This window comes from Girardinichthys multiradiatus, chromosome 15, assembly GCF_021462225.1.
Source record: "Girardinichthys multiradiatus isolate DD_20200921_A chromosome 15, DD_fGirMul_XY1, whole genome shotgun sequence".
NCBI lineage: Eukaryota > Metazoa > Chordata > Actinopteri > Cyprinodontiformes > Goodeidae > Girardinichthys > Girardinichthys multiradiatus.
The window spans coordinates 31,131,884-31,158,276 of record NC_061808.1 but is presented as its reverse complement, the minus strand read 5'-3'; the positions used below and the strand labels follow the sequence as shown (position 1 = coordinate 31,158,276).

At 41.5% G+C, this 26,393-nt stretch overlaps 1 protein-coding gene across 5 annotated transcripts in view; it reads right to left on the bottom strand.

The window, feature by feature from the left end:
• Positions 1-2,039: 2,039 nt before the first annotated feature.
• The window catches only part of fam49a (family with sequence similarity 49 member A), a 43,709-nt gene continuing 19,355 nt past the window's right edge, over positions 2,040-26,393 (bottom strand). For 2 of the 5 annotated variants that reach the window (XM_047388570.1, XM_047388568.1), the window contains 11 exons: positions 17,592-17,644; positions 12,721-12,800; positions 10,521-10,642; positions 10,273-10,375; positions 9,993-10,129; positions 9,808-9,885; positions 9,599-9,715; positions 5,756-5,835; positions 4,067-4,193; positions 3,915-3,985; positions 2,040-3,796 (listed from right to left, as the gene is read on the bottom strand). In XM_047388570.1, the coding sequence (XP_047244526.1) occupies positions 3,733-3,796; positions 3,915-3,985; positions 4,067-4,193; positions 5,756-5,835; positions 9,599-9,715; positions 9,808-9,885; positions 9,993-10,129; positions 10,273-10,375; positions 10,521-10,642; positions 12,721-12,793 (972 nt within the window). In that variant the 5' untranslated portion in view covers positions 12,794-12,800; positions 17,592-17,644 and the 3' untranslated portion in view covers positions 2,040-3,732. Of the gene's footprint in view, positions 3,797-3,914; positions 3,986-4,066; positions 4,194-5,755; positions 5,836-9,598; positions 9,716-9,807; positions 9,886-9,992; positions 10,130-10,272; positions 10,376-10,520; positions 10,643-12,720; positions 12,801-13,067; positions 13,148-17,591; positions 17,645-26,393 lie in introns of all 5 variants that reach the window. The other 3 variants (XM_047388572.1, XM_047388571.1, XM_047388569.1) reach the window with 2 other exon arrangements.

Below are 26,393 nucleotides of genomic sequence, written 5' to 3'. Positions count from 1 at the left end.
TTTATTGGTGCTAATAATTTGATCCTTTCAACATTTACTTTTGCATTTTTAATCATTTCATGTTGACTTTTTCATGCATGAAAAGGAGTCGTGTGATTTGGTTATGGGGACTGAATGGCAACACATGGGTATTAAATAGGAGTGTTAGGGGGCTAAGGAGGAGCTAACCCAGAGCCTTGTCGTATTCACTTTTGAAAAGATTTGCACATTTTTCCATCTGCTTAGTAGACCTACCGTTTTTATTTCAATTTATTTAATTCAGTACTTGACATTATTTGAAAGTTCTCACAATGACTTTAAGAAACCCAAAATCTGGAGTTTAGATCACTTGTCACAAAAACCTGTTTAAAGGAAAAAAGTTACATTTAATTCAATTCAGTTCATTTATATAGCACATATACAGGTACAGTACATAAAAAAATGAATATTGGTAAAAAGATCAGTATTATTTGTCACTAATTTCAGAAAGGGAAACTCATATATAGATTTATTCCACAGAGTGAATTATTTCAAGCCTTTATTTCTTGTAATGTTGATGATCATGGTAACACATAATAAAAATCCCAGATTCTGTCTCAGAAAATTAGAATATTACATAAGATCAAGAAAAAAATGTTTTAACAGAAATGTCATAAATGCCAGTTTCCTCATTTCTATCCACTTAATAATTGGTTGGAGTCCTTTTGCATGAATTACTGCATTGATGTGGTGTGGCATGGTGGCAATGAGCCTGTGGTTCTGCTGAGGTGTAATGGAGGCCCAGGCTGCTTTCATAATGGGCTTCAGGTCATCTACATTGTTGGGTCTGCTGTCTGTCATCTTTCTCTTGGAAAATAAAATAAGCATCTCCATACAGCACGTCAGCAGAAGGTAGCACGAAGTGCTCTAAACGTTCCTGGTAAATCGCTGCGTTGACTGTGGACTTCAGAAAACCCAATGGACCAACACCAGCAGATGACACGGCACCTCAAATCATCACCGACTGTGGAAACTTCACCCTGGACCTCAAGCAATGTGGGTTATGTGCTTCTCCACTCTCCTTCCAGACTCTTTGACCTGGATTTTCAAATCAAATTTACTTTCATCTGAAAAGAGGACTTTGGACCACTGAACAATGGTCCAGTTCTTTTTCTTCTTTGCCCAGCTAAGATGCTGTTTGTCCATGTGTAGGATTCATCTCTGCATAGTCGCTCGTGATGTTCTAACTCCAGCCACAGTCCACTCCTTGTGAAGCTCCTCCTAAATCTTGAATGGATTTTGCTTGACAATCCTCTCAAAGCTGTAGTTATCCTGTTGCACCATTTCCTACCACTCTCACTCATATTCATTGCTTCTATGAATATGTTTGGATTCAACACTTTGTGAACCAGCTTCTGTAGCAATGGCCTTTGGTGGCTCACCCTCGTAATGGAGGATGTAAAGACTGTCTTCTGGACATCTGTCCGGTCAGCAGTCTTCTCCAAGATTGTATCTCCTACTGACCCAGACTGAGAGACCATTTAGCTCATGAAAGCTTTATTATTTTGAGATAATTAGTTGATTAGTGTGACACCAGGAGTTTGCTATATTTAACTTTTTCTGAGACATTGAAGTTTGGGTTATTATCTGTAAACCATAATCATCAAAATGACAAGAAATAAAGGCATGAAATATTTCAGTGTGTGTAATAAGTCTATAGATTCACTTTCTGAAATAAGTGACGAAAACATAGTAGTAACAGAGTAACAAAATCAACTCAAGCTGGATAAACATCCAATTCATTTCAAGTTCTTTAGTAATGTGATGAAATGTATCTAGTTCATACCGATTATATAGAGATATTCACCTTTCAGTTAGCTGACATACAGTCCACTACAATCAGAATATCTTAATGGGCATTTAATCTTGTGTGAGAGATTTCACCTCACTTTGCCAATGGATCTTTGTAAAAATATTTCATCATATATCTAAAAGTGCTAAAAATTTGCATAAGATGTCACAGAGAAGACACCCTGGTAGTGAATGAGATGTGGTGAATGAGGACAAAAAACTTCCAACTCTTTAAGAAATGTACCAACTTTATTATCCAATCCAAACCTCTCATTCAGTATGCAAGAACACAGCCAAAGAAACAACCATAAACAGTGAGTAGGAATCTCAACATTAAACAATAATGTCAGTTGAAGACAAAATAAAAAAGATGATTTAAAACAACGTCTTGCATTCAGCACACAGTTGCACATGTTGGGGCTGAAGGAAGGGTTGCGTACATGGTCCCTGGCAGAAGACGGGGGTCAGAAATAAGACATATATGCGGCATACATCTGGATCTCATTGCATCCAAAATATGGATCGCACACATTACTGGATATATGTTGAAACACAAGAGGATGTTAAAGTAATGTTAGTCTGACACATTAATGGAAGGACAGGAGTGGCTACGGTTCATTTTACATGTATGGCTTTATGGATGCAATACAACAGAAACAGAACGGTGTTTCCATGCTTCACAGGGTATGACCTTAGTCAGCTTATTTAAGGCATCAAGACAGCCCTCTGGCTTTTCCACGATAAGTTTACATAAGGTTTACAGGTTTACATACTCTACACATACTCTCTCTCTCATCGGTCTTCAGAGTTTAAAATGGAAAAAGAACCACAGTTAATAGTCACAGATTGTCCAACCTAGTTTGAGGTCTTGACTTTGGAGAACAAATGAGATTTGTTGTCCTTTAGAGTCTATAGGCCAACAAATATAATTTATTTAGAATTAAATATTTTTGGTCTTTCTGTTAAAGAACGCTCAACAGAAATGTTAAACATACAGTGGCAGGCAGATTTTGCCCACACAAAGTCTTAAGAGAAATGCATCTTTTATTTCAGTCACATACTGGAAGTCCTTTAAAGAATAAATGACACTGAAGCTATTTTAAATTTAAAACCTCAAATGGGACCAACACAGAGCGTTTTAGCAACAAACACTCCAGCTGGGTTTTGCCTTGGAGTAAAGTATGAATAATGCTTCGATTTTAAAGCATGGCGCCAAACTCACAGCAGCTACAGAGAATGGCGGGTTTTGTTTCTCAAATTAAATGTTGGATTTTTTGAATTTTTTCAGTGTGAGATCATACCGCTGCAACAAAAAAAGAATTTATTATAAGCTTTTAAACATTTTAACCAGGGGTGCCAGTAGATGCAGGCAGCACTGTACAGAGAAAAGATGGCACAGCATGTAGCTTTTAAAATCAGCTTGATAAAACATTTGATTGGATCATTTATTATCACAGTTGTTTTTTTTCCCCCCAACCATGTCTTACTTTCATTTCCACACCCTGCAGCATCTCGCTGGCCATGCAGGAACAGCCATCGATTCTTCAACAGACCTCTGAGGTCTACGCTGCTCATCATCACAAGCTTTGAAGCATTTCTTGGAAAAGTTGTAATTTTAGAAAGTAGGCATCCCAAAAGAAAACTAATTATTCTTTATGCGTTGCTGCCTTGCTCATTCATCTCTAAAATTCCAACATCCATTAAGGCAAACAGGTATCAATAGTTTGTGCTCAGACAGCTTGGTGTTTGGTGGGAAAGTAGAAAGTATAAAATCTGCAGGGCTGAATAAATTTGGAGTGTCGGATTTTGCACGATTCACACAAGTATGAACAACAAACCTTTTAAATAATGTAAACATTTACATCTTGTCTGAGGTCAGCAGAATGATCCTCTTCATTTCAATATTTAGAAAAAGAACAAATGTTACTGGAGCATAGTCCGGATGTTCTTCGGAGTGGACTCGTCGTTCAGGTGTTTTGTGGTGAATCTGAGGAGGCAAGAGCCAAAGTGGACTTTAGAGGGACAGTGTTACGTTAATGTTTTGGACAACAGAGAAAGGCAATATTATTAAATTATGATCTGTTTAATAACAAGAAAACACGTACTTGAGAGCATTCAAGAGCCCTTCTACATTATCTGCAGGTTGGTCCTTCAGCACTTTTATGCAGCCTTTCATCTGGGGAGAAATAATGAAATCACATTAACCAGGAGCCGCTCTTGTCTTCACAGAATTTAAACACAAGAAAGATCTTCTTACATCTATCTTGGAGGACTTGTTGAAAGCGCCGTTAGGGTGGACATGGTCATAAAGAATGATGACTCCCACCATCACCCTCATGCAAAACAAGAGTGTGTCCTCGCTGCTGAAGCGACTCGAATATTCCCTAAAACAACAGAACATTAAATCTGGCTCTGAAACTAAAGCAGAATGTGTGACATCAGAGATTCAGCTCAATAAATTAGAACATCCAAAACTTCTTTTCTTTAAAATTCAGTTTCTCAGAGATTTATTAACAAAACTATTTTAATAGTGAGCTATTACATTGTTCCCAGCAGCTACAAAATTAATAATCTGCTGACTTGACAGTTGCCTCCACAAGGAGGGTGAGCCGCAAAGAAGCTGACTGTTCTGTTCTGTATGCAAACATATTAATGGAAAGCTGAGTGGAAGGAAAAATGTATTTTTCTTAGAAATATGTCCAGGAGAATCAGGGATAACAGCAGCCTTGAACTGTGTAGCTAAGTCCTGTCAAGAGTTTGAAGGAGATTCACATGTGTGGACTGCAGCTGGAGACAGAACTTCAAGAGCCAGCACACACAGGCGTATCCAGAACATGGGCTACAACTGCTGCTTCTTTGTGTCATGCCACTCCTAAACCAGAGATGTTAGAAGCGTCTCATCTGGGCTAAGGAGAAAAAGGACTTACTGTTGCTCATTGATCCAAAATCCTTTTTTCAGATCAAAGTAAAGTTTGCATTTGACTTGGAAATCCAGTGGAGAGAAGTCCAATGTGAAGTTTTCAAAGTCAGTGATGATTTGGGGCACCATGTCATGTGCTGGTGTTGGTCCACTAGGTTTCCTTCTGCTGACATACTTTATGAAGATACCAATTCCAATTTCCAGCAGGACTTGACACCTAACCGCACTACCAGAGGTACCAAAGGCTGGTCCAATGACCGCAGTATCCCTATATTTAACTGGCCTAAACTAAAGCCCACACAGAACCCTTGGAGTACTGTCAAGAAGAAGAGGAGAGACACCAGAGCCAACAATGGAGACAAACTGGAGGCTACTATGAAAACAGCCTGGGCTTCCTGAACACCTCAGCAGAACCACAGGCTGATCTCATCCATGCCACGCCAGACTGATGCAGTAATTCAGGCAAAAGGAGCCCTGACCAACCATGTAGTCCATATACTGTATAGTACATGGGAATACTTTTCAGTAAGTCATTTTTGTTATTATAATATATATTTTTACTTGTTTTATGTAGTATTGTAAGCTTCTGAGAAGCTGGATTTTGGTTTTTCATTGGCTGTAAGCTAGACTGCAAAATTAACAGAAATAAACACTTGAAATGCATCAGTATGTTTGTAACAAATCAATATTATGTAAAAATTTAATTTATTTGGGCGTAATTACAGAAATAAATTTACTGATTATTAGTATTGTGATTTCTTACAATGTGCCTCCATTCTTTTAAAATAACCACTGAACTACTTCCATCCACACTGCAACGTTTAACTCAATGCAGCACGTCTGTTCAAGTGAAGATGTTCCTGATAGGCTAATGCATTTTATAGTGTTATTTACTGGTATTGTCTCTGTTCCTTCCACCAACAGGTTTTTATCCTGCTGCTTTAACAGATGCATAACATCACTCATGTTAATGGATGACCAGAGGGATTTATATGACAAGGCGAATGTGGAAATGCAGAAACTCACGGTGTCTCCAGCATGACCTTACAGACGCTGGCCATGGTGCTGAGACAATCCGTCGTGTTCTCCAGAGGAAGAGTTTTGTTCTAGAAAAGTCAGAACAAAAGAGATCAGATAATTATCACGGTCAATTCCTTAACCATTAGTTTATTAACCATCACCTGATAAAATGAATACAAATGAAGGTTCTGCAACAGTGAAGTGAAGCTTTTAAAATCAGAAACAACTTTTAGATTTAACTTTATGTTTGTGGTTGACTTCTAGTTCAAAAAATGTTTTTATTGGTTTTATACTAGATATGAAGCTGTGATTGAAATCTCTGCCCTAAAACATTAACAACGGGGCTAAGTTACAGTTTACATGTGATTCTTCAATACTTCTACTTTTATAAAGAGTTACTGGTTAATTCAACGACTGCAAGGTGTCTGGGTTCTGTGGCTGTAATATACACTGTTCAAACAAACTAAAGCAACACTTTGAAAAGACATCAGATCTAAATTGGAAAAAAACATCACGCTGTATACGGATGCCACAACATTTGATGGAAATGATAAAGCCACAGAGGGCTTAATGTGAAGTCACAGAGAACTGAAACACTGATGCTGTAGGCCAGTCCAATAAGCTGAAATGTCATTGCAGGAACTCATCATGGTCCTCACTAGTTTGGATGACTCCCACATGCTTGTATGCATGCCTGACGTTGGGGTATACTACCTATGAGATGATAGATGGTCTCCTAGGTTATCATATCCTAGATCCTGACCAGAACATCATTGAGCTCCTGGAGAGTCTTAGGAGAAACCAAGATGTTCTGTTGGATTTAGGTCAGGGGTGTGTGGAGGTCTGTCAATGGTACCAGATCCTTCATCCTTTAGGAACTGCCTGCATACTCAGGTCGGGTATTATCATGCACCAGGAGGAACCCAGCACCTACTGCACCAGCAAAGGGTCTAATGATTTCACCCTGATACCTAATGGCAGTCAGGGTGCCATCATTCATCCTGTATAGTTCTGTGCCACCTTCCATGAATATGCCTCCCTAAACCAACACTGACCCACCACCACACCGATCATGCTGAACAATGCGGCAGGCAGTGTAACGTTCACCGCAGCTTCTCGAAAGGCTTTTCACGTCTGTCACATGGGCTCAGATGGGCTCTCATCTGTGGAAAGAACAGAGCACCCGTGCCAAACCTGCCATTTCCAGTGTTCTCTGGCAAAAGGCAGTCCAGCTGCACGGCGCCCGGCAGTGAGCGCAGGGCCTACTAGAGGATGTAGGGCCCTCAGGACACCCTCATGAAGGCCGTTTCATAAGGGTGTCAGAGACATTCATGCCAGTGGCCTACTGATGGTCACTTTGTAGAGCTCTGGCAGTACTCATGTTCCTCCTCGCACAAAGGAGCAGATACCGGTCCTAGTGAGGGGTTAATGAGTAACTGCACATCTCCTGGAATATCCTCCATGCTCCTGAGGCTGTGCTGGGAGACACAATAGCACGTATTGATGTTTTCTCCTGGTGGAGGCGGACTCTCTGTGCAACCTCTGTAGGGTCCAGGTGTCGCCTCATTCTACCAGTAGCGACACAGACTCTGGTCAAATGCAAAACTACTGAAAAGCAGTAAAAACTGCAGCTTGTACCAGTAGAAACTGGGGAATGGTTTTGCCTCCACCTGCAAAACCATTTCTGTTCTGGAGTCGTCTGATTGTTGCCCCTTTAGTGACCTTGTTGTTTATTTCATTAACATTCATATAATTAAGTATTAATATGTTGGGACCCACACCCATGGAAACAACATGAAAGATGTGGTACAAACTTTTCTGGAGCTTTCAAAATAAATTGCATTTAACCTACTTCCAACATTTGGAAAAGTGGGGGTAGCAGCAGACTTCCCATGATGCCACTGGCTGTATAAAAGCACCCACTTTCCAATGGTCCTTTCTCTTCCTCCCGGACTCTGTGCAAGGCTGGCCGGAGACACAGCGCGCTAATGTCTCTTTGTTGGCAAACAGACATAAACTCTTCAAACTGGATCCAAGGGTGTCATACGATCATCGATCATATGCACAAGTTAAGTACTGATGAATTACTGATTGTGTACCTGGTATTCATTCGTATAAAAGGGGATTAAGGTATAAGCGTTGCTTTATTTTCTCTCTGAGGCCTGCAGAAGCAAATTGTGTTCCAGAGTAGCCCCTGCAGAGACGCTGTCTCTACGAAGCCGAGTGGAGCAGTTTTCCCGGTCTGGAAGGACGACAAGAGCCGCATCACTGTGGTAATGTGCAGCTTGGTCGGTCCGACAGCGAGCCCTTTAACCCTTTTATCGACGGTATTTTAAAGGTTTGTGTTTGATTCTGGTGCTAAGCTATCAGCTTCTTTTGTTAGCTTTAAACTGCTAACAGCTAATGAAACACCATTAAGCCCATTTCTCCAGAAAGATTTGGTTCTTTTCCAAAATACCTCCCTAAATATTTTACTATTTCCTTAATAATTTTTCTTTAAATATTATTTTAATAAATAAAGGCAGGTAATGAGACACTGTTGTGAAATGGTCATCCAGAAGGTTGGTTTTATTCAGCAGATCATTCTTAAAACAGTATTTTATTAAAATAATATTTTATCTGATCTTGCATTGTGAATGGTTGTCTAAAGGTTTGCTGATTATTGCCTAAGTTGGTTCCAAGACTAACTTAACTTCACTTCCAGATTCTTCTAGATAATCCTTGGTTCTCAAACATAAACATTGCATGGTAATGTTGCATCACTCTTTTTGGTCATAATTTTCAACCATCTTTAATCAACTTGTTTATATTGTACATAGCTCATTAGTCTTCCTTATTCTTTAATTCTACTTGGTAGTTTAGTTGGATTATTTTAGAATAGTAAAGACTTTGTTAATTAAAATGTTTGACTTTGAGTTGACTTATTTTTGTTAATAAATTATTGTATTTAAGAAATTGTGTGAATTCATCCCATGTGTGTGCAGAGTTTATGCTGTTCAATAATGTCAGAGCTCGTCTCACACCTTTCTATTCTGTCCTAATACCATCGCCTTAATGGGGCTGGTATTCACAGGACAACCCTTAACAGACCCAAATATTATTTGATTAAATATTAAAGTATTAATATTAAATAATATATTCAGATTCATAGTCACAACAAATATGTATTTTGGGTGATGCGTATTGCTTAATGCAGCAGAAAATGTTTAGGAAAGTCCATGTCATTGAGATGGAAATAATGAATTTACTTCCTAGTAGCTCACTATCTGAGGTCTATGGTGGCGATAAACCCAGTCGTTTTACGTACTTGTTTATTCATTGCAACATCCACCAACATTATGGCATATCTTAGGTTTTCCTAATATTGTGCAGCCATAATCAAGCACCCTAACCATTTTACAAAACAGGAATTCCTAACTTAAAAAAAAAAATCTAGCTTCAAAATAAAGGTCCAGATGGTTAAACATTAGACAAAATCAAAGCAGTATCAGCTGTATTCCCTATAGTGGCAAATATCTGGAAGGGTCATTTACACTCCAGCCAAGTTCTTCAAGTTAGACAGGTTGTGATTTATGTGACTGTTAGCTTTGTTGTGTCATGGAGCCTATTCCCTATAACCCTTCCCAGATTGATGTCCAGAAACTGTTTCTTTAAAATCATTGCCTTTATCTTTCCCTCTTGAGGTGGTGCTAAGACACACCTGTATTGTCCAGAACAACAAACTCCTTTTAGAGTAGTGGTGACTCTTGAAGAGGATCAGTTAATCACATAGGTAGACCTTAGATAAGCTTGACTTGGCTCACGTTAAAAAGCTTTTAAAGACTGGTTATGCTGCGCCAGCGCTCTCACCTCCGTCACAAAGTTTGTTGTAGCGGTGCTCAGTGTTTTCAGCATAGGCGTGGCCTCAGCGTAGAACAGAGACATCCTGTTGGCCATCTCATTGTTGACTTCATTTTCAATGTCCAACTATGAATAAAAGCATCACAGAACAATTAACAGGGTCTAATATTGTTTTGTTTTTTTATGTGTGCATTTAATTGTCAGCACAATTGTCTTACATTCATGTTGTTTATCCGGTTTCGACTGATGGTCCTTCTGTAGTAGCTGAAGTCATTCTGGATGGCAGGAATTCTCATCTGCATCAAGACATCCCAACAATCCTCAGCACACACGGTGCTTTATGTGACGCGGAGCAGAGGTGTGAGGCTGAGTGTGGAAGTAGGTTAATCTCTGTGTAACTGACCTTGAGTTCATCAAAGCGCAGAGTGAAGTGGAGGATCTCAGCAAACTGTTTGGCCAGGGCCTGCTCCCTCTCCAGATGCTGAGTGGGGGTGAGGGGCGGGCAGGTCAGCGACTCCAACAAACTCTTCAAGGCCTCCTCTACAAAAAACAAGGAAAAACAACAAGCATCACAGGGTGCATTTCATGTGAATAAAATGTTTCATTTGGTATCCGTTTGGCCAGGAAATTCCAGATTTAGTGAGGGTGTTGGTATGACTTCATGTAGGGCAGTGTGGGGACACCTAGTCTGAGGGAGAAGCTGTAGAACGATTTGAGTTTGATGACTAGCGGGCAGACGGAGTTCCAGGCTCGCTCCTGCATCAAGTCGTTGGGGTTTTGGATCGCCTGGAGAGGCATAAAATCAAACAACAGCTGCTGTTGGTTGGCATTCATAAACCATGGATAGATAAAGGCACAGACTTAATGTCATTTATTTCTGTAACCAAATCTTAAAGGGTATGTGAAAAGCTGTTGATGTGTGTTTTCTTACATCTCTGATCTCCTGCCCCGCTCCTTTGTACGCCTGCAGACCTGTCAGGATGCTCTCAGAGTCCTGCAGGACTGAGTTCACCTGGTTCCACACCTCGCGCTCTCCTTCTGTCGGCTGTGCATCTATAAACACATCCAGCACATCAAAACTGGGATCATTTATACTCGAGAATTAATCCTAACTTCAGGCTGTACAGGATTTCAGTTTTCACTGTTTAGCTGCACATTTTTAGCCAAAATGAAATCATTTCAGTTAAATGAGTAAGAGGAACAACTTTACGACGCTGAGAATAAAGAACAGGACGAACAAAAAAAAATCAGCACAACAAATTTGATTAAATTCCTCAATGTAATTTCCTGCCTTGGAGATCTTTTTATCATGAATGCAACGCTGTGAAACTTGATCTGCAATAGGTTGATTATCCTGTCAGTCAAGTCCAGAATTAATGTTTCTTTGAATGATCACAGATTTTTGGCCTTTTATCATAAATTTCAATCTTTCCTTTCTGATGGGGGATGAAGAAAAAAAACCCAACATAAAACATTACACATGTTGCAAAAACAAGAACCTGGTGCACGAGCTAGAATTTATTATGATTTTTTTTTTCTAATCACACAAGGTCACAATTATACATACAGGCTTAAATATATTTATACATCACACATTTTTGGATTAATGCCATAAAGCAAGTTGCTAAAAACCCAGAGTTTCTATTTAATTTGTGGGTCTCTGAGCAAAGACCTGGATCAGACCACCCCAGAAGCCTAATGTTAGCTCCAGTTACTGTTTCCAAAACCATTTTTGTGGTGTTGAAACACCTGTGTCCACGTTTCAAACATCTGACCCAAACTGTCGCCCTCTGGTGAAAGCAAACGGATTAGGATGTTCAGGAGCACTCCAGGAACCACCAAAGATGAAGCTGAAAAATGTTTAGATGGGTTAAGATGAGGTTTTCAAACCTAACAACATTGCAGAAACTACTGGTACACAATGTGGTTACTGGAGATGGTTGGAAATTGGGACAGCACTTGGATGTTCTAACAGGACATGGATCCCAAACACATCCAAACTAGTTCTGGAATGAATAAATGGGGTTAACATTAAGCTTCTGAATTTGCCCCAACCTAAACCTTATGGGAAATGTGTACTAGGATAAAAGCAGGATCTGTGCCAGGAAACCAGTTTAAATGAACTGATTAGAACTGTGTTGAGTCCAGCCAGAATGATGCAGGAAGTGGGTTGAGGGCAACAAAAAATGATGAGGTTTCTCTGCAACTTGTTTAAAGGACATTAATCCAAGTTGGTGTACGGATATTTTTGAGTCTATATGTACAATTCTTAACCCCGTGTGGATTATTGAAATAAATTCAAACTTGTGCATCGATTTCTTGTATTTAAAACTCATGACTGCCCCTTTAACAAAAAGAATTGGTCAAATCCTGAAAGGCTCAATAATGACATAAAGTCCTATGATGAATGTGTGTAAACATCTGAACTCTGGGTGCATGGAGGCAGCAAGACTTTCATATCAGATTAATAAACTAAACAAATAAGCTGGTAGAGAGATCTTCAGAGACTAGTGGGTTTTTTCTGAGTCTAGGCCAATAGTAGATACTTACATCTCCTGAAGCAGCTCTAAATATAGAACATCCCTGACATTAATATTGTGTCTTGGATCTGTTTTGCATTTCAAAACCTTTCTATTCCCATCATCTCCTCTCTGTTGAATAAACAAAGCCTGAGGTTGGCTGCACTGGGAGAACAGCTGAAATGCCACCATGGAGGTGTAGTGTGAGTTTTTTCTTCTTCTGTGGGAGGTCTCAACAAAAGGCAGAAGCAAAATATATCCTAGTTACTACCAGTGACTTTAGAGGAACTAATACTTCATGTAAATGTGCACACTGACTGTAGATAAAGACCAGCTGACTAAACCCTCAACAAATGTCAGTAAAACACATGTATGAGGCATTTAAACATACATACAGCAGAGGTCAAAAGGTCAGGTTCATTTGTCAACAAGGAACACACAGAAAACATTGACAGAAAGAGAATGAAGGCAACATTATAAATTGAAAGAGACGGCAGAGATGTTGAAAAGGCTGACCCCTGACCAGCTGGAATAAAGGAAAGATGTGCTGAAAGAAGGAGGAGGTAGAAGAGTTGGAGTTTAGAAAAGGGACAGGAATAAAGTCATGCTCACTTTCAAAGTCAAGGAAAAAGTTTGGTCCCTGTTCAAGTTCTGTACAAGTGAGCACTTTCAGCAGATTCCCCATTTGGTGTCTGCAACACAGAGAGGAAAAACAGGGAAAGGAAGAGAAGCAGTTTATGTTAAAAAGAGTCATAAAAGTTATGATAGAGCAGGAGGTCCCGACCGTGCTGATGAAGGAGGAGGAAGAAGCGCAGGAGCACAGAGCAGAGCGAAAAAAGGCTGTTTGGTATTAAGGGTTTGTCATCTTGAGCAGAACTTGGCTGACAGAGAGTGAACAGCTGAGCAGGTTACGCTTTTCTGCCTCCACACATTACGCTCCACCCAGCTGGCAGACTTACTTTCAAAGTCCAGGAAAAAGTGCGGATAGTTCTCTATTTCTCTTGTAAGCACTTTTAGCAGGTTACCCATTCCAGCAAACCTGATGGTCAAAATAAAGGGGTTAAAACAGTCATACAGTGATACACACAAAATACATTCATTGGTAGAAAAAGTTGAGGTTCGATTTGGGCCAAATTTTGTAAATATATCAAATGAGTTTGGAATGATATGAAGTCTGATGTGCTGGCATGTTGGACAATTATACCAGCAGCTGATGGAGCTGCAGAAAATGATCTGGATTAAACATTGGATCTGCAACCCCCTGTTTAAATACCTGGTTGACCCCTCTTCACCATCACTGCACTGTGTCACTTTTGGATCCTTTAGTTAGGACGACCAGAGTAGATTATTGTAACGCTTCATTCTGGCATCAGAAAGTCTGCAGCTGGTGCTGAATTCTCCTGCCAGACTGGTACCAGGACAGAAAAACAAAATATATGGTAGACGTTCCTCACCCTCACTCTAATTTTAGGTCTCCTTGATCCCCTGTAGATGTTCTTAATTCTGGATTGGTCTTGAAGGAACATCATGTATTTTCTGTAGCGTCCCTAAAACTGTGGAGCAGCCTTTCTGTGTCGATCCAAACAACTCAAGACATTTATTTTCTATTTTACTTTTAACTATAATTAATGGTTCTGGTGTTTTAATTGATTTAGGTTAAGGTCAACCTAAACTTATTTATAGCCCGGGCAGATTTAGGTTTAAAGTGCTGTTTTAATTTGACCAACATCTTCTGAGAGATTCTGTGGAGGGAACAGATTAGGGTGATGGTAAAGTAGCCTTCCAAACTTAAGACTTGGAGCTCATCAGCGAAGATAAATCACTAAAATATCAGCGGAAAAGCTGCATTATTGAGAAGGGTATAAATCATTTCTGACCCACCTTTACTTCATACTATTATGTATTGCTTGTTTTATACATGTATTATTATTTCTATGTATTTCTTAGTTTTCTGTCCATTTGTTATTTTTTACCGTTTACTGTTCAGGTTAAGGAACCTGTTTTAAATGTACTTTATAAATAAAGTTAATTTGATAAAAGAATCAGCTATATTGACGATTAAACTTATTTTTCTTGTTTTTTTCTGAGAGACCCATCATGCCCCACATGTCTAAAAATGTATTTTGTCAGACCTGTTAAGCTTTTAGAGATTACTTCAACATTTATTGCCAAATGATTATTTTACTGCTTGGTGTCAGATTTTAAACTGACCTTATTTAATTTCATACAAATACAACTGTATAGGAAGTAAAGAATTTTAAATATATTACACATGGTGTGTGACTTCAGTTTCCTACTTTGTGTTACATCTGAGTTTCCTGGTCATGTAAGAGGTTTGGAAAGCTAAATGTACTCCTAAAGCAGTTTCTCTACTCTGCTAATTTGGTGCCTTTTGCCTAACACAGGGGTGGAGCACTAAATAACAGCTATGCACCATAAAGCTTTAACTGGAGGAAAAAAGTAGCAGGTAGGTAGTAATTTTCAGGGAAAAGTCCCCAAAAGTGGAGGGTGGTCATAAACTCAGCAATCACAGCAGGTTATTAAACTTACAGCAGCATAACAAAAGGGGGGAGATTTATGGTTAGGACTTTGATGTGTCAGAGTAGTACATGGGTGCGGGCACAAAAACTGGAATCCTAACTAAAAATGAACAAAAAGCAGGTTTTAATTAAGAGTTTTAAGCTCAGACTTCCAATATTTATGAAAAACTAAAAGCTGGCATCTTCACTCTGTGCAATGGAACTAACAGACTAGAAACTCCTCGTCATACACAGAGTTTCAACTTTCCTTGGTTTATGTTAAGTGACAACAAAAGAAACACTGTGTTGCAGTGTGCACATGATAATCACACAGCACAGCCTCCAGCAAGCGGTCGACTATTTTTTCCACCAGGACTCATCCCCCAGCCTGCACTCATCAGAAACCTGCTTCTAAACAGCTGGCCTTCACAACAACAGGCTGCATAGTGTTCGTGCAGGACCTGCTATGATCCTGTGAAGATAAATATGTTCAGATGAGGACTGATTAATAACGAGCCACCACAAGGGGGCAGTGTCGGTTTATTTTTATATTCAAGCAACAAAGACTGAAGTTGTACTACAGGGTATAGTGTTGGTACATGTGCTTTGGCAGCCTTGTTCTTCTCCAGACAGAATCTAACCTGCAGCTGCAAGTTCCTTAACACGCTCACTAGTTGTAATTGCTGGAGCAGCCTGAGCTACCCTCGAGTACTCATTCATCATTAAAAGTACCTTCAGAGATAAAGGTGAAACGGCTTCTCTTTAGAGAGGTTCTGGTTCTCGTGGATCATGAGATTAAACAAACATTTTGGTTTTCAGCAGAAATTTTAGATGAACCGAGAAACTGGGTTCCAGATTCACCTCTTGCTCCTCATCCATTTATGTAAAAGCATCGTGGGTGTTGCCATAGCAACAATCGCGCGTTATAACAGAAATACCTCCCGGCCGAATGTGAAGAAGTAGCATTAGCCCAATTAGCTGGTTATAATAATAACAACTGGATCTCAAACTAAATACTGCGTATATTTCAGTGAAAGGATCCTATAAATATGCACATAAATGTTCAGGTGTGTGATATGTGCACAGTTCCAGTCAGATGTTTACATACACTTCATCAGCAGCATGAATGCCATTAATTCTGCCTATAAGCTGTTCCTAAAAGGTCATTTAGTCCAGTGTCCAAAAACAAGTTGTACCTCGACCACAAGCATTCTGCAATCATCAACAAGCTTCTGACATCCTTCCGGCCGGTACAACCACTCCTCTAGGCAGGATTAGCAGTTCCTTTGTAAATTGTTTGGTTTTTTGCCACAGACCAAGCATTAAAAGGTGTAGCCAGGTACACCTTTTAATTTTCAATAAAATCTGAGAAGCCCATCCCAGAGGCTGACCAAGACACAAGCCCCCTGCTCCAACACTACCAGCTTCCAGCTGGACTACAATTTACAGCTAACCAGAAGATCAGTGATCAAGTCTGGTGGTGACAGCATCAAGCTGGAGGCCTGTTTCACTGCCGCTTATACTGATGCATAGCAAAACACACATCAACACAGATTTGGTATGGATACAGCGGACAGACATGGGTCTAAACTCAACCCTAGTGGAAATGTGTTTATTTTGCTTAAAAGTCAAGTCTGAGCCAAGAAACAGCAATCAGGTTGTTTTCTGCAACTTGCTTGCAGGTAACTAATTAACAGTGGGCTGAGCCTATATCATTTTCAGCCTGTGGAGATTTGAGAAATCCAGTTAATGCAAAAGTTTTCAAGTTATTGTTTTTTTTTTTTTAACTCTGAAATTGTTTTGTTTTTTTGTATCAAGAAGTCCAAAACAAATGACATTCATGCGAATGATGAAAGAAAGAAAACCTTTAACCAGAACTGAATGCCTCCATGCCATGACAAGATGTTGCATCTTGTTTGTTAAATTATTTGGAAGCAAAAGGTTTCATTGAACAGATCAGAACAGCAGGAAGCGTGCAGAAGCCTGAAAACTAACTCGAAGTTTTTATGTAAATTAAAGGTTTAGCACGAATGCATGTTCAACCCGACTGTCTCTAATCTCTTAGACGTACCAGCAGCACTCAGGAATAAACAGCGGGGAGACAAACGGAGGCTGAATCTCTGCTGAGCTTCACAGAAACACAAAACACCTTGTTACATGAAACTTTCTCCTCTTCAGGCATCAGTCCGAATAACTCTGGAAACGGAAAACACTCAGGGATTTTTTCTAGTGTAGCCAGTTCCTCTTTCACAACCATTCATCTGCATGGCCTGGACTGAAAGTGGAAATTTTGACTTTCCTCTTTTCCAGAGTATTTACCCTCCAGCTGGTTTAATTAAAGGGACATTTCAGAGAAAGGAACATCCTCTCCTGAGTGTGCTTGTTTATTCCTGCTACAGTGTGTGAAGCTAAATCAAGGCTTTGTCCATACATTTTAAATGCAATATTATGGTGCGTACCCAAATGAACAGCTTATTAGAACATTAATGGGCTTGTTTGATTTTCATAAAAAAAAAAACAACAACAATACATTCCATGTTTCTAGCAACGCCTTCACATCTAACTTTAGTATTTTTGCTACAGGAGGTTTTATTGAGCTGAATTTAGTTCTTTTCACAAAGGTGTCATTTTTTAAATTACATTTGGAGATTGTGACAGATATATTTGGACACCTGACATAAAAACTCTGCCATAATTTTTCTAACAATCAGTTCTAAGGACCCGTACTTCCCTTTAGAAAGGCAACAGGCTGGCACTTCAGCAGCGTTTTGGACAAAAAGGATTCTGAGCTTAATGCTGCAAGAGCAGCCTAATCCCAGCTATAATCATGGAAACCACTGTGTTGTTAACAGGCTGAAGTGCCTTAGAGGTGGATTAGATTGTGGTCCAAGTCAAACATAGCTGTACAATCTGGTTAAACATTTCTTTTTTTAAGATGTGGAGGTGTTTGTGTGTTGGACGTACCTTCTCCTGTGGAGGAACTCAGCTTGCTGTCTATATCATTCGCTTTCTCTTCTCTGCAAAGAAAACAGAAGAAATAAGTTCAAACAACCCCGACTTTATGAACATGTTCCTACTGTGACATGAGCTGTTTGTCATGTCAACCAATTACCTTCCTCTTTTCTCGTGGCCAACATTTGATAAAAAGATACAACCCAGAGATAAAACACAGCAATGAATTATTCAGCAGTGAAATCCACACTCCTGTGTGTCATATCAAAGAAAGCCAGAGAAGCTTCAGTCTGCTGCGTGTTTATTGGAGTATTAAATAACCTGAGATAAGCAGTGGCTGGTAATGATCACCATGATTCACTGTAACCCCATCCAGGCTCAGAAGAGGGAATAAACAATCACATGACTGCCTCATCATTCAACACAATGGTTGAAGCGAGCTCCTTGCAGTGCAAGCACATCCAAATGAAGGAGAACAGAAAGACGGCCAACAATAAAGCTGTTTGGGATAGTTGGCAACATTATATTGCGTGCTGGGTTGTGGCTTGAAGTGTTGTTTAATAGACCTTTGTGCTGTGATTCATCTTGGTGCCACCAGTTCTTTGTTGGCTACAAGTCTTCGTCTATAGCATCGTAGCTTTTGTCTTTATGGGAGAAGTGATGTGGCCAAACAAGCAAAAAGCCACTAAATCAAATATGAAGAAACTCCGGTATAACAGGTCAGCTTGTTTAGAACAGAGATCCTACAGTAGCTAGCTCTCCATAAAACACAACTACGCACGATTCAGATCAATATACAGCTCTGGCAAATAGACCAAAATACAAAACACAGCTGGTAAATAAATGATAAAAGCAGGCACTGGACATCCAGGCATTCATTTATTGTCAAGTGAAGGTTTCAGGTCATTGACATTGTTGATATTAGGAAAAGATGGGATAAAAACTAGCTTGGGATCAGAAAAAGCATTTTCTAAATGATCGGCATTGGTCCTGACCTCAACTCCTGAGACGTGCTGAATGTCTGCTGTACTCTGAGCAACCCCTGGAACTACAATTTATAGTCAACTTTTAAAATCACACTTCTGGCTTGCAAAACGTTGTTATTGTTTGCGCTCATTACCCAGCAGAACAAAAGCTTGCCAAGTTTGAAAGAGAGATTATATTGGCTGCTGCAGCTTTCTGTCTGCCAGAAGCTGAATGGAAATACATCTATGTTTAATAATTAAAAGGACAACAAAACTGATCTTAAAAAATATTGATGTGGATACATTTGTCAGGGAATAAATATGAAAAAAGGGGCACGGGAAAATAGTCATATTTTTTCATTTTTGAAACCACCACCCCTCCTTGAACCACCACCTTAACGTGGTGGAGGGGTTTGAGTGCTCAAATGATCCTAGAGGCTATGTTGTCTGGGGCCTAAATGCCCCTGGTAGGGTCTCCCATGGCAAACAGGCTCTAGGTGATGGGTCAGACAAAGAGTGGTTCAAGAATCCCTCATGAAGAAAAAAATATCGAGGCACGTGACGTCGCCCGGTACGGCAGAGCCGGGGTCACACCCTGGAGCCAGGCCTGGGATCGGGACTCGTCGGAGAGCGCCTGGTGGCCGGGTTGCTCCTCGCGGGACCCGGCTGGGCCAAGCCCGAACGAGAGACGCGAGGCCATCCCCCAGTGGGCTCACCACCTGCAGGGGGAACCGTGAGGGACCGGTGCAAAGAGGATTGGGTGGCGGACGAAGGTGGAGACCTCAGCGGCCCGATCCTCGGATGCTTAGGCTGGCTCTAGGGACGTGGAATGTCACCTCGCTGGGGGGGAAGGAGCCTGAGCTTGTGCGGGAGGTCGAGAGATATTGACTAGAAATAGTCGGGCTTGCCTCCACGCACAGCGTGGGCTCTGGAACCCATCTCCTTGAGAGGGGTTGGACTCTGTTCTACTCTGGAGTGGCGCACGGGGAGAGGCGGCGGGCTGGTGTGGGTTTGCTTGTTGCCCCCCAGCTCAGCCGTCTCGTGTTGGGGTTTACCCCAGTGGATGAGAGGGTTGTATCCCTGCGCCTTCGGGTTGGGGAGAGGTCTCTGACTATAATTTCAGCCTACGGGCCGAGTGGCAGTGCGGAGTACCCGGCCTTCTTGGCGTCTCTGTCGGGGGTGCTGGATAGTGCCCCTCCCGGGGACTCCATTATTCTGCTGGGGGACTTCAACGCCCACGTGGGGAACGACAGTGACACCTGGAGAGGCGTGATCGGGAGGAATGGCCTCCCCGATCTGAATCCGAGTGTTTTGTTATTGGACTTCTGTGCTAGTCACGGTTTGTCCATAACAAACACCATGTTCAAACATAAGGGTGTCCATCAGTGGACTTGGCACCAGGACACTCTAGGCAGGAGGTCGATGATTGACTTTGTTGTCGTATCATCAGATCTTCGGCTGCATGTTTTGGACACTCGGGTGAAGAGAGGGGCTGAGCTGTCCACTGATCATCACCTGGTGGTGAATTGGATCCGCTGGAGGAGGAGAAAGCCAGTCAGACTTGGCAGGCCCAAGCGCATAGTGAGGGTCTGCTGGGAACGTCTGGCGGAGCCCTCGGCCAGGGATGTGTTCAACTTCCACCTCCGGGAGAGCTTTGACCAGATTCCAAGGGATGTTGGAGACATAAGAGTCCGAGTGGACCATGTTCTCCGCATCTATTGTCGATGCTGCTGCCCGTAGCTGTGGCCGTAAGGTCTGCGGTGCCTGTCGCGGCGGCAATCCCAGAACCCGGTGGTGGACACCGGCAGTAAGGGATGCTGTTAAGCTGAAGAAGGAGTCCTATCGGCTGTGGTTGGCTTGTGGGACTCCTGAGGCGTCTGACGGGTACCGTGAGGCCAAGCGTGCTGCGGCCCGGGCTGTGGCAAAAACACGGGCCTGGGAGGAGTTCGGTGAGGCCATGGAGAAGGACTACCGGTTGGCCTCGAAGCGATTCTGGCAAACCGTCCGTCGCCTCAGGAGGGGAAAGCAGTGCTTCGCCAACACTGTTTATAGTGGGGGCGGGAGACTGCTGACCTCGACTGAGGACATTATCGGGCGGTGGAAGGAGTACTTCGAGGATCTCCTCAATCCTGCCATCACGCATTCCGTGGTGGAAACAGAGGCTTGGGACTCGGGGTTGGACTCTTTCCTCACCCAGGCTGAAGTCACCGAGGTGGTTAAAAAGCTCCGCGGTGGCAAGGCTTCGGGGGTGGATGAGATACGCCCTGAGTACCTCAAGTCTCTGGATGTTGTAGGGCTGTCATGGTTGACACGTCTCTTCAACATTGCGTGGCGGTCGGGGACAGTGCCTCTGGACTGGCAGACTGGGGTGGTGGTCCCCCTTCATAAGAAGGGGGACCGGAGGGTGTGTTCCAACTACAGGGGGATCACACTCCTCAGCCTCCCTGGTAAGGCCTACGCCAGGGTATTGGAGAGGAGAGTCCGGCCGATAGTCGAACCTCGGCTTCAGGAGGAGCAGTGTGGTTTTTGTCCCAGCCTTGGAATACTGGACCAGCTCTATACCCTCTACAGTGTACTTGAGGGTTCATGGGAGTTTGCCCAACCAGTCCACATGTGTTTTGTGGAAATGGAGAAAGCATTCGACTGTGTCCCTCGTGATGCCCTGTGGGGGGTGCTCCAGGAGTATGGATTCGGGGGCCCTTTATTAGGGGCCATCTGATCTCTGTACAAGCGGAGCAGGAGTTTGTTTCGCATTGCCGGCACTAAGTCGGAACTGTTCCCGAAAAGCGAAGCTCTCAATTTACTGGTCGGTGTACGTTCCTACTCTCACTTATGGCCATGAACTTTGGGTCATGACCGAAAGAACGAGATCCCGGATACAAGCGGCTGAAATGAGCTTCCTCCGTAGGGTGGCCGGGCACTCCCTTAGAGATAGGGTGAGGAGCTCGGCCATCCGGGAGGGGCTCGGAGTAGAGCCGCTACTCCTCCACATCGAGAGGAGCCAGTTGAGGTGGCTCGGGCATCTATACCGGATGCCTCCTGGACGCCTTCCTCGGGAGGTGTTCCAGGCACGTCCCACCGGGAGGAGGCCCAGGGGACGGCCCAGGACACGCTGGAGGGACTATGTCTCTCGGCTGGCCTGGGAACGCCTTGGGCTCCCCCTGGAGGAGCTGGAGGAGGTGTCTGGAGAGAGGGACGTCTGGGCGTCTCTGTTGAGTCTGCTGCCCCCGCGACCCGGTCCCGGATAAAGCGGAAGACGACGAGTACGAGTACGAGTAAATATGAAAAAAGGGGCACGGGAAAATAGTCATATTTTTTAATTTTTGACAGATGTAAATTTATTAAGAGAACAAAAAACTAAACGAGAATGATGGTGCAGAGGTAAATTTTAACAGCTGAAGACTGAAATTGAAATATGAGTTTATGTCAGATTTTTTTGATCAGTTATTAAATAGATCTTCATTTTATTTTTGTTGCATATAATGGCCCATTGATATATTTGTTACAGTATTTATGGGGAGAGTAACTCAATTATGAAGCTATTTATTTATTTCTGAATTTATTCTTAATTAAACAAAAGAAGGCCATTCAATGTGAAATACCAGTAAAAATGTATTTATTTGTTTAGTTGCATAGAATTCCTGAAGCCGCAGATATAAAATACATACTGCATCACATGTACAAGGAATAATGAGAGGTTAGTCATAAACGGTTTGCTCACAGATGACTACAATTGAGAGGGAATTTAAATCTTCTGTCGGATGGATGGTCCACAAAGACACTACATATTCTCCTTATATGGGCATAGCGTGGTAGCTTCCTGTAGTCTGTCGCACAAGTCACTTTCACCACAACAGCACTCTATATCCAGTCACACACATGAAGTCACACTTTGCGTTCCCTCTGGAGCTCTCCAGCATTTTGCCAAAACACCATGTGGACAGCACAGACTGTGTGCTCATGAGAGCAGCACTTCATAATCAAACCAACAGCTCCATACATACATCCAGTTTCTTTCCTCTTTCCCAACAGTCTTTTTTCCGTCTTCTGCTGAAAGCTACATTGTCCTTGTTTTTCCGCCAGACAGGTACCACCAGGGAAAGTCCGAAGTGCCTAGAAAGGTCATTTATCATAACCAATCATCACACACCATGTCAGATGAAAAGTAAAGAGGTTCACATCCTGCCATTAGATGCTCATCCATCTGTCCAACCTTTCACTTCAGCGAGGTAGTAATCTCAGCAATGAACTGTTCAGTAAAACAATAGCGCATTCAGCGATGCAGCCAGCGTATGGGTCAGTCAGTTGTGTATATTAAGTCAGTAAATCTGACAATCATCCCAGCATGTGGTGGAGCCAGACAGGGCAGGGGGAGATGCGTGCAGGCGTCTAAAAACATAAACATGTTTTTCAGGAAATGTCTTCGACGGCTACCATGGAATTTTCCTCTGACCCCATGGAAAACACACGTATGGTGGATACAGATGCACTGACAATCCGTAAAACAATCCAACGATTTAAGTTCAATTCCAAGATTTTCTTTTTAAATTTGGACCTTTTTTTAGTGCCCAAGATCCTCTGTGATCCTGGCTGAGGGGATGTTCAGAGTGTGAAGAGGTGTGTTCAGCAAACTGAAATCTGTTCAACTACCTTGCAGCCGAACTCTGGAAGGTTGCAGAAGGCCGGACTTTTTCCAAGTCTTAAACACATCGTTTGAGCTTGTTGTGGAAACACACAACAGTAAAAAGTTTAGCCTAAAAGCTTGAACAACACATTTGTAGTTAAGATTCTTTGTTAATGTTGTCATGATTATCTGAAATACACGGAGGGATACAGCACTCAGAAGTTTGATCCGACTTCTTTCCCAGTTGACAGACAGAACCAGTGTTTTGATGGCCGTCTGCTTTTAAATCCAAATTAATTGTACTTTTATCTCTGCATGATCTACAAGTGTTCTACAGTTTCCTGTAAGGTTTTATTTACAAGGATCCAGCTCCTCTGTGGCCAAAGAGACATCATTTACAATAAGAGGAAGCACACAAATATGAAAAAGCGGAACTCCAGAGAAGAGAGGCCACACCTATAGTAAAAAGCAAAGGTGCAATAATAAAAGCTCCCATCTGGTTGCTGGTTTGGGAAGGAGGCTGAGAAAGCTACTGGGTGGAGAAAAGACTTCCCGACTGCAGTGGTGTGATCGCAATAATTAGCAAAACGAAAGCAGAAGTTCATTCAAAACAATCAGCTTCAACAGGGAGACTTAATGCAGATCATTGAGCTGTTTCAAATTAGCAACAGCCAACTAGACAGATGAAGCTAGGTGTATTCCTGCATTTTACATAGAACTAAATACTCACATGTAAATGGATTCAGTAAAAGTTGTGTTTTTAAAGTCTACAACTACAGTTTACACAATAAAACACAAGACACGCTCTCTCACAGTTCACTGGGTTAAATGGTCCTCAAGAGCAAACATTCATGAGTCTTTAACTCGCTTTGAAATCAGCTCTTTTGAACTCAGTCAGTCATTTTCTACCGCTTCTTCCATAGTGGGTCGCAGGGAAGCTGGTGCCTATCTCCAGCTACGGGCAGGAGGCGGGGTACACCCTGGACAGGTCGCCAGTCCATTGCAGGGCAACACACACACACACACACACACACACACACACACACACACACACACACACACACACACACACACACACGACAAACAACAATGCCTCTTTTTAACATATTTTTTGAAATAAAATTTATTTTTCCTTGAACAATTTTCCTAAAATAAACAATTTGACATGGGAATTACTGCAGATAAAGAAGGAAGGAAATCAAAATTCTTACATCCTCAAAAATATATACATATTATTAAAAAGTTATTTTATACCCCTCAATAATTTATACAATCTCTTTCATAAATGACATTAAAATCCAACTCTTTGGCTGATTCTGGGGTTTTGTTTTTGCAAAAAGGTGATAAATTTACTACCTAGAATAAAGAAAGGGATGCAGAGGTAGCAATGGATGTCTAAAAGGGGCAATCAAAAGAAAATCAGTATAAGATGGGGATCAGAGAGTTTCTAACTGAGGAAGATTCCTGGTTGAACTGAACCACAAGGGACAGAAAACCTCTTTTTTAATGTTATTAGAGGTGGCAAAAATATTTTACTTTAAATATATAAACAGTAAAATCACAATCACCATTTTAAAAGAAAAGGAAAAAAAACATCTAGGCAAAATAACAATTTTAAACACTTATTTATCCATTTATGTAATTTTGCAAGCTTGTGTTAAGTAAAGCTGACATTTAATACTTTATACTTGAAGTATACTTGGTCTCACGCTCTTGGTCTGTTAGGGCGAATTCAGAAAAGTATTTGAATTAAAAAAGGTAAACAACACCACACCTCAGGTTCTGCTACACAGTTATATTAGGGAAAATAAGTCAAATAAACCCGCTGCATCTGCTAAGTTAGCAAAGAACAGGAATAGACACCGTTGATATCAGCATAAAGGGGGGAAAACTTTTAGCTTGTCAGAAACCCCAGATTTGATCCAAAAAATACAAAAAACAAATTCGAGAACAGACTGCATTTTTCACAACAGGAAAATCCTAGGGCCCCATGACAATAGCAGAATCCCCTTGGCTTGGCAGATCCTCAACATTTTCCACCCCTAAAAATCACACAAATGGCAAATGTTTCATTTGTTATCTCCTACAGTTTTAGAAATGTTTGATCATTATTTCAATGGCTTCCTTAAGTTCAGGGAGTTTTAACGAAATCATAATCTTGGGCTAAACATCAGTTATATTTCCTTAAATCTTGGCCAGTCACTCTCTGACAATCGATCAGAAAATATTACAAATGTAATCAGAAAGGAATGAAGAAGTTTAGATCCAAATATATGATTATTTTTCTCCTCTCTGTAATTTGCAACAGGAGTCCTGAACAGACAAAGCGGACGGTGACACAGCTGCTGATGTTCGCAAGATTGAACCACAAATCAATTATTTTCCATGAATGAGCATTATGTCAACCACTTGAAAACGCACATTTCCAGCAGGACTCCCAGTCACGCAACAACAGCTGGTGGACTACTGTGGGTAGCAGCAAACAGTAAGCCCAAGTCCCAGGTTAGATGCACCAGACAAAAATAAGCATCTAAAAAAATGAAGGCAATAGGTGAGTGAGGATGGGTGGAGCAGGATGGGGAAGACACATTTGGCCGTTGTCTTCGGTCTACACCGTTTAAGAGTTCACAGAGGGGTTAACCTTTAAACAGCTTTGGGCGGGTAAAGAGGCAGCAACCCTGCTATAATAAATGAATGTGCTCGATCCATCGCTATTCCGTTCTGCCTGGCAACAGTTAATGAATGAATGGATGGATGGATGATGGATTCATAACAGCTCAGTGAGCTGTGGCGCTGTGAGTGAAGGATAAACAGGGACATTTCTAATCCTTCTTCATTTCACAGAAATGTTCGAAGACAATAGATAAATTCTCCTCTCAAGACCACATTTTCTTCAAAACGGTTCAACATTGGCCTTCATACTGTAATACTGAGGAACGTATCCATCAGAAGAGCAAGAAAATATTTAATTATATTCTTCTGGTATGAAAAAACAACACAATGTCTTTTTAAAATGATAAATGAGTGAAACAGGAAACCTGAGAGCCTACTCCCTTAGATCAAAACCCAATGTAGCTGAACAAGCAGTGTAATGTGTGAGAGCTGTATTAGGTTCCTTTGTTCTCATACCGGTTCAGCACAGCTTCCTGAGTGTAAGTGCACAATTACTTCAGTATTACCATGATATATGAAATGATTTACTTGTGGGGTTGCATTATTTAAGAT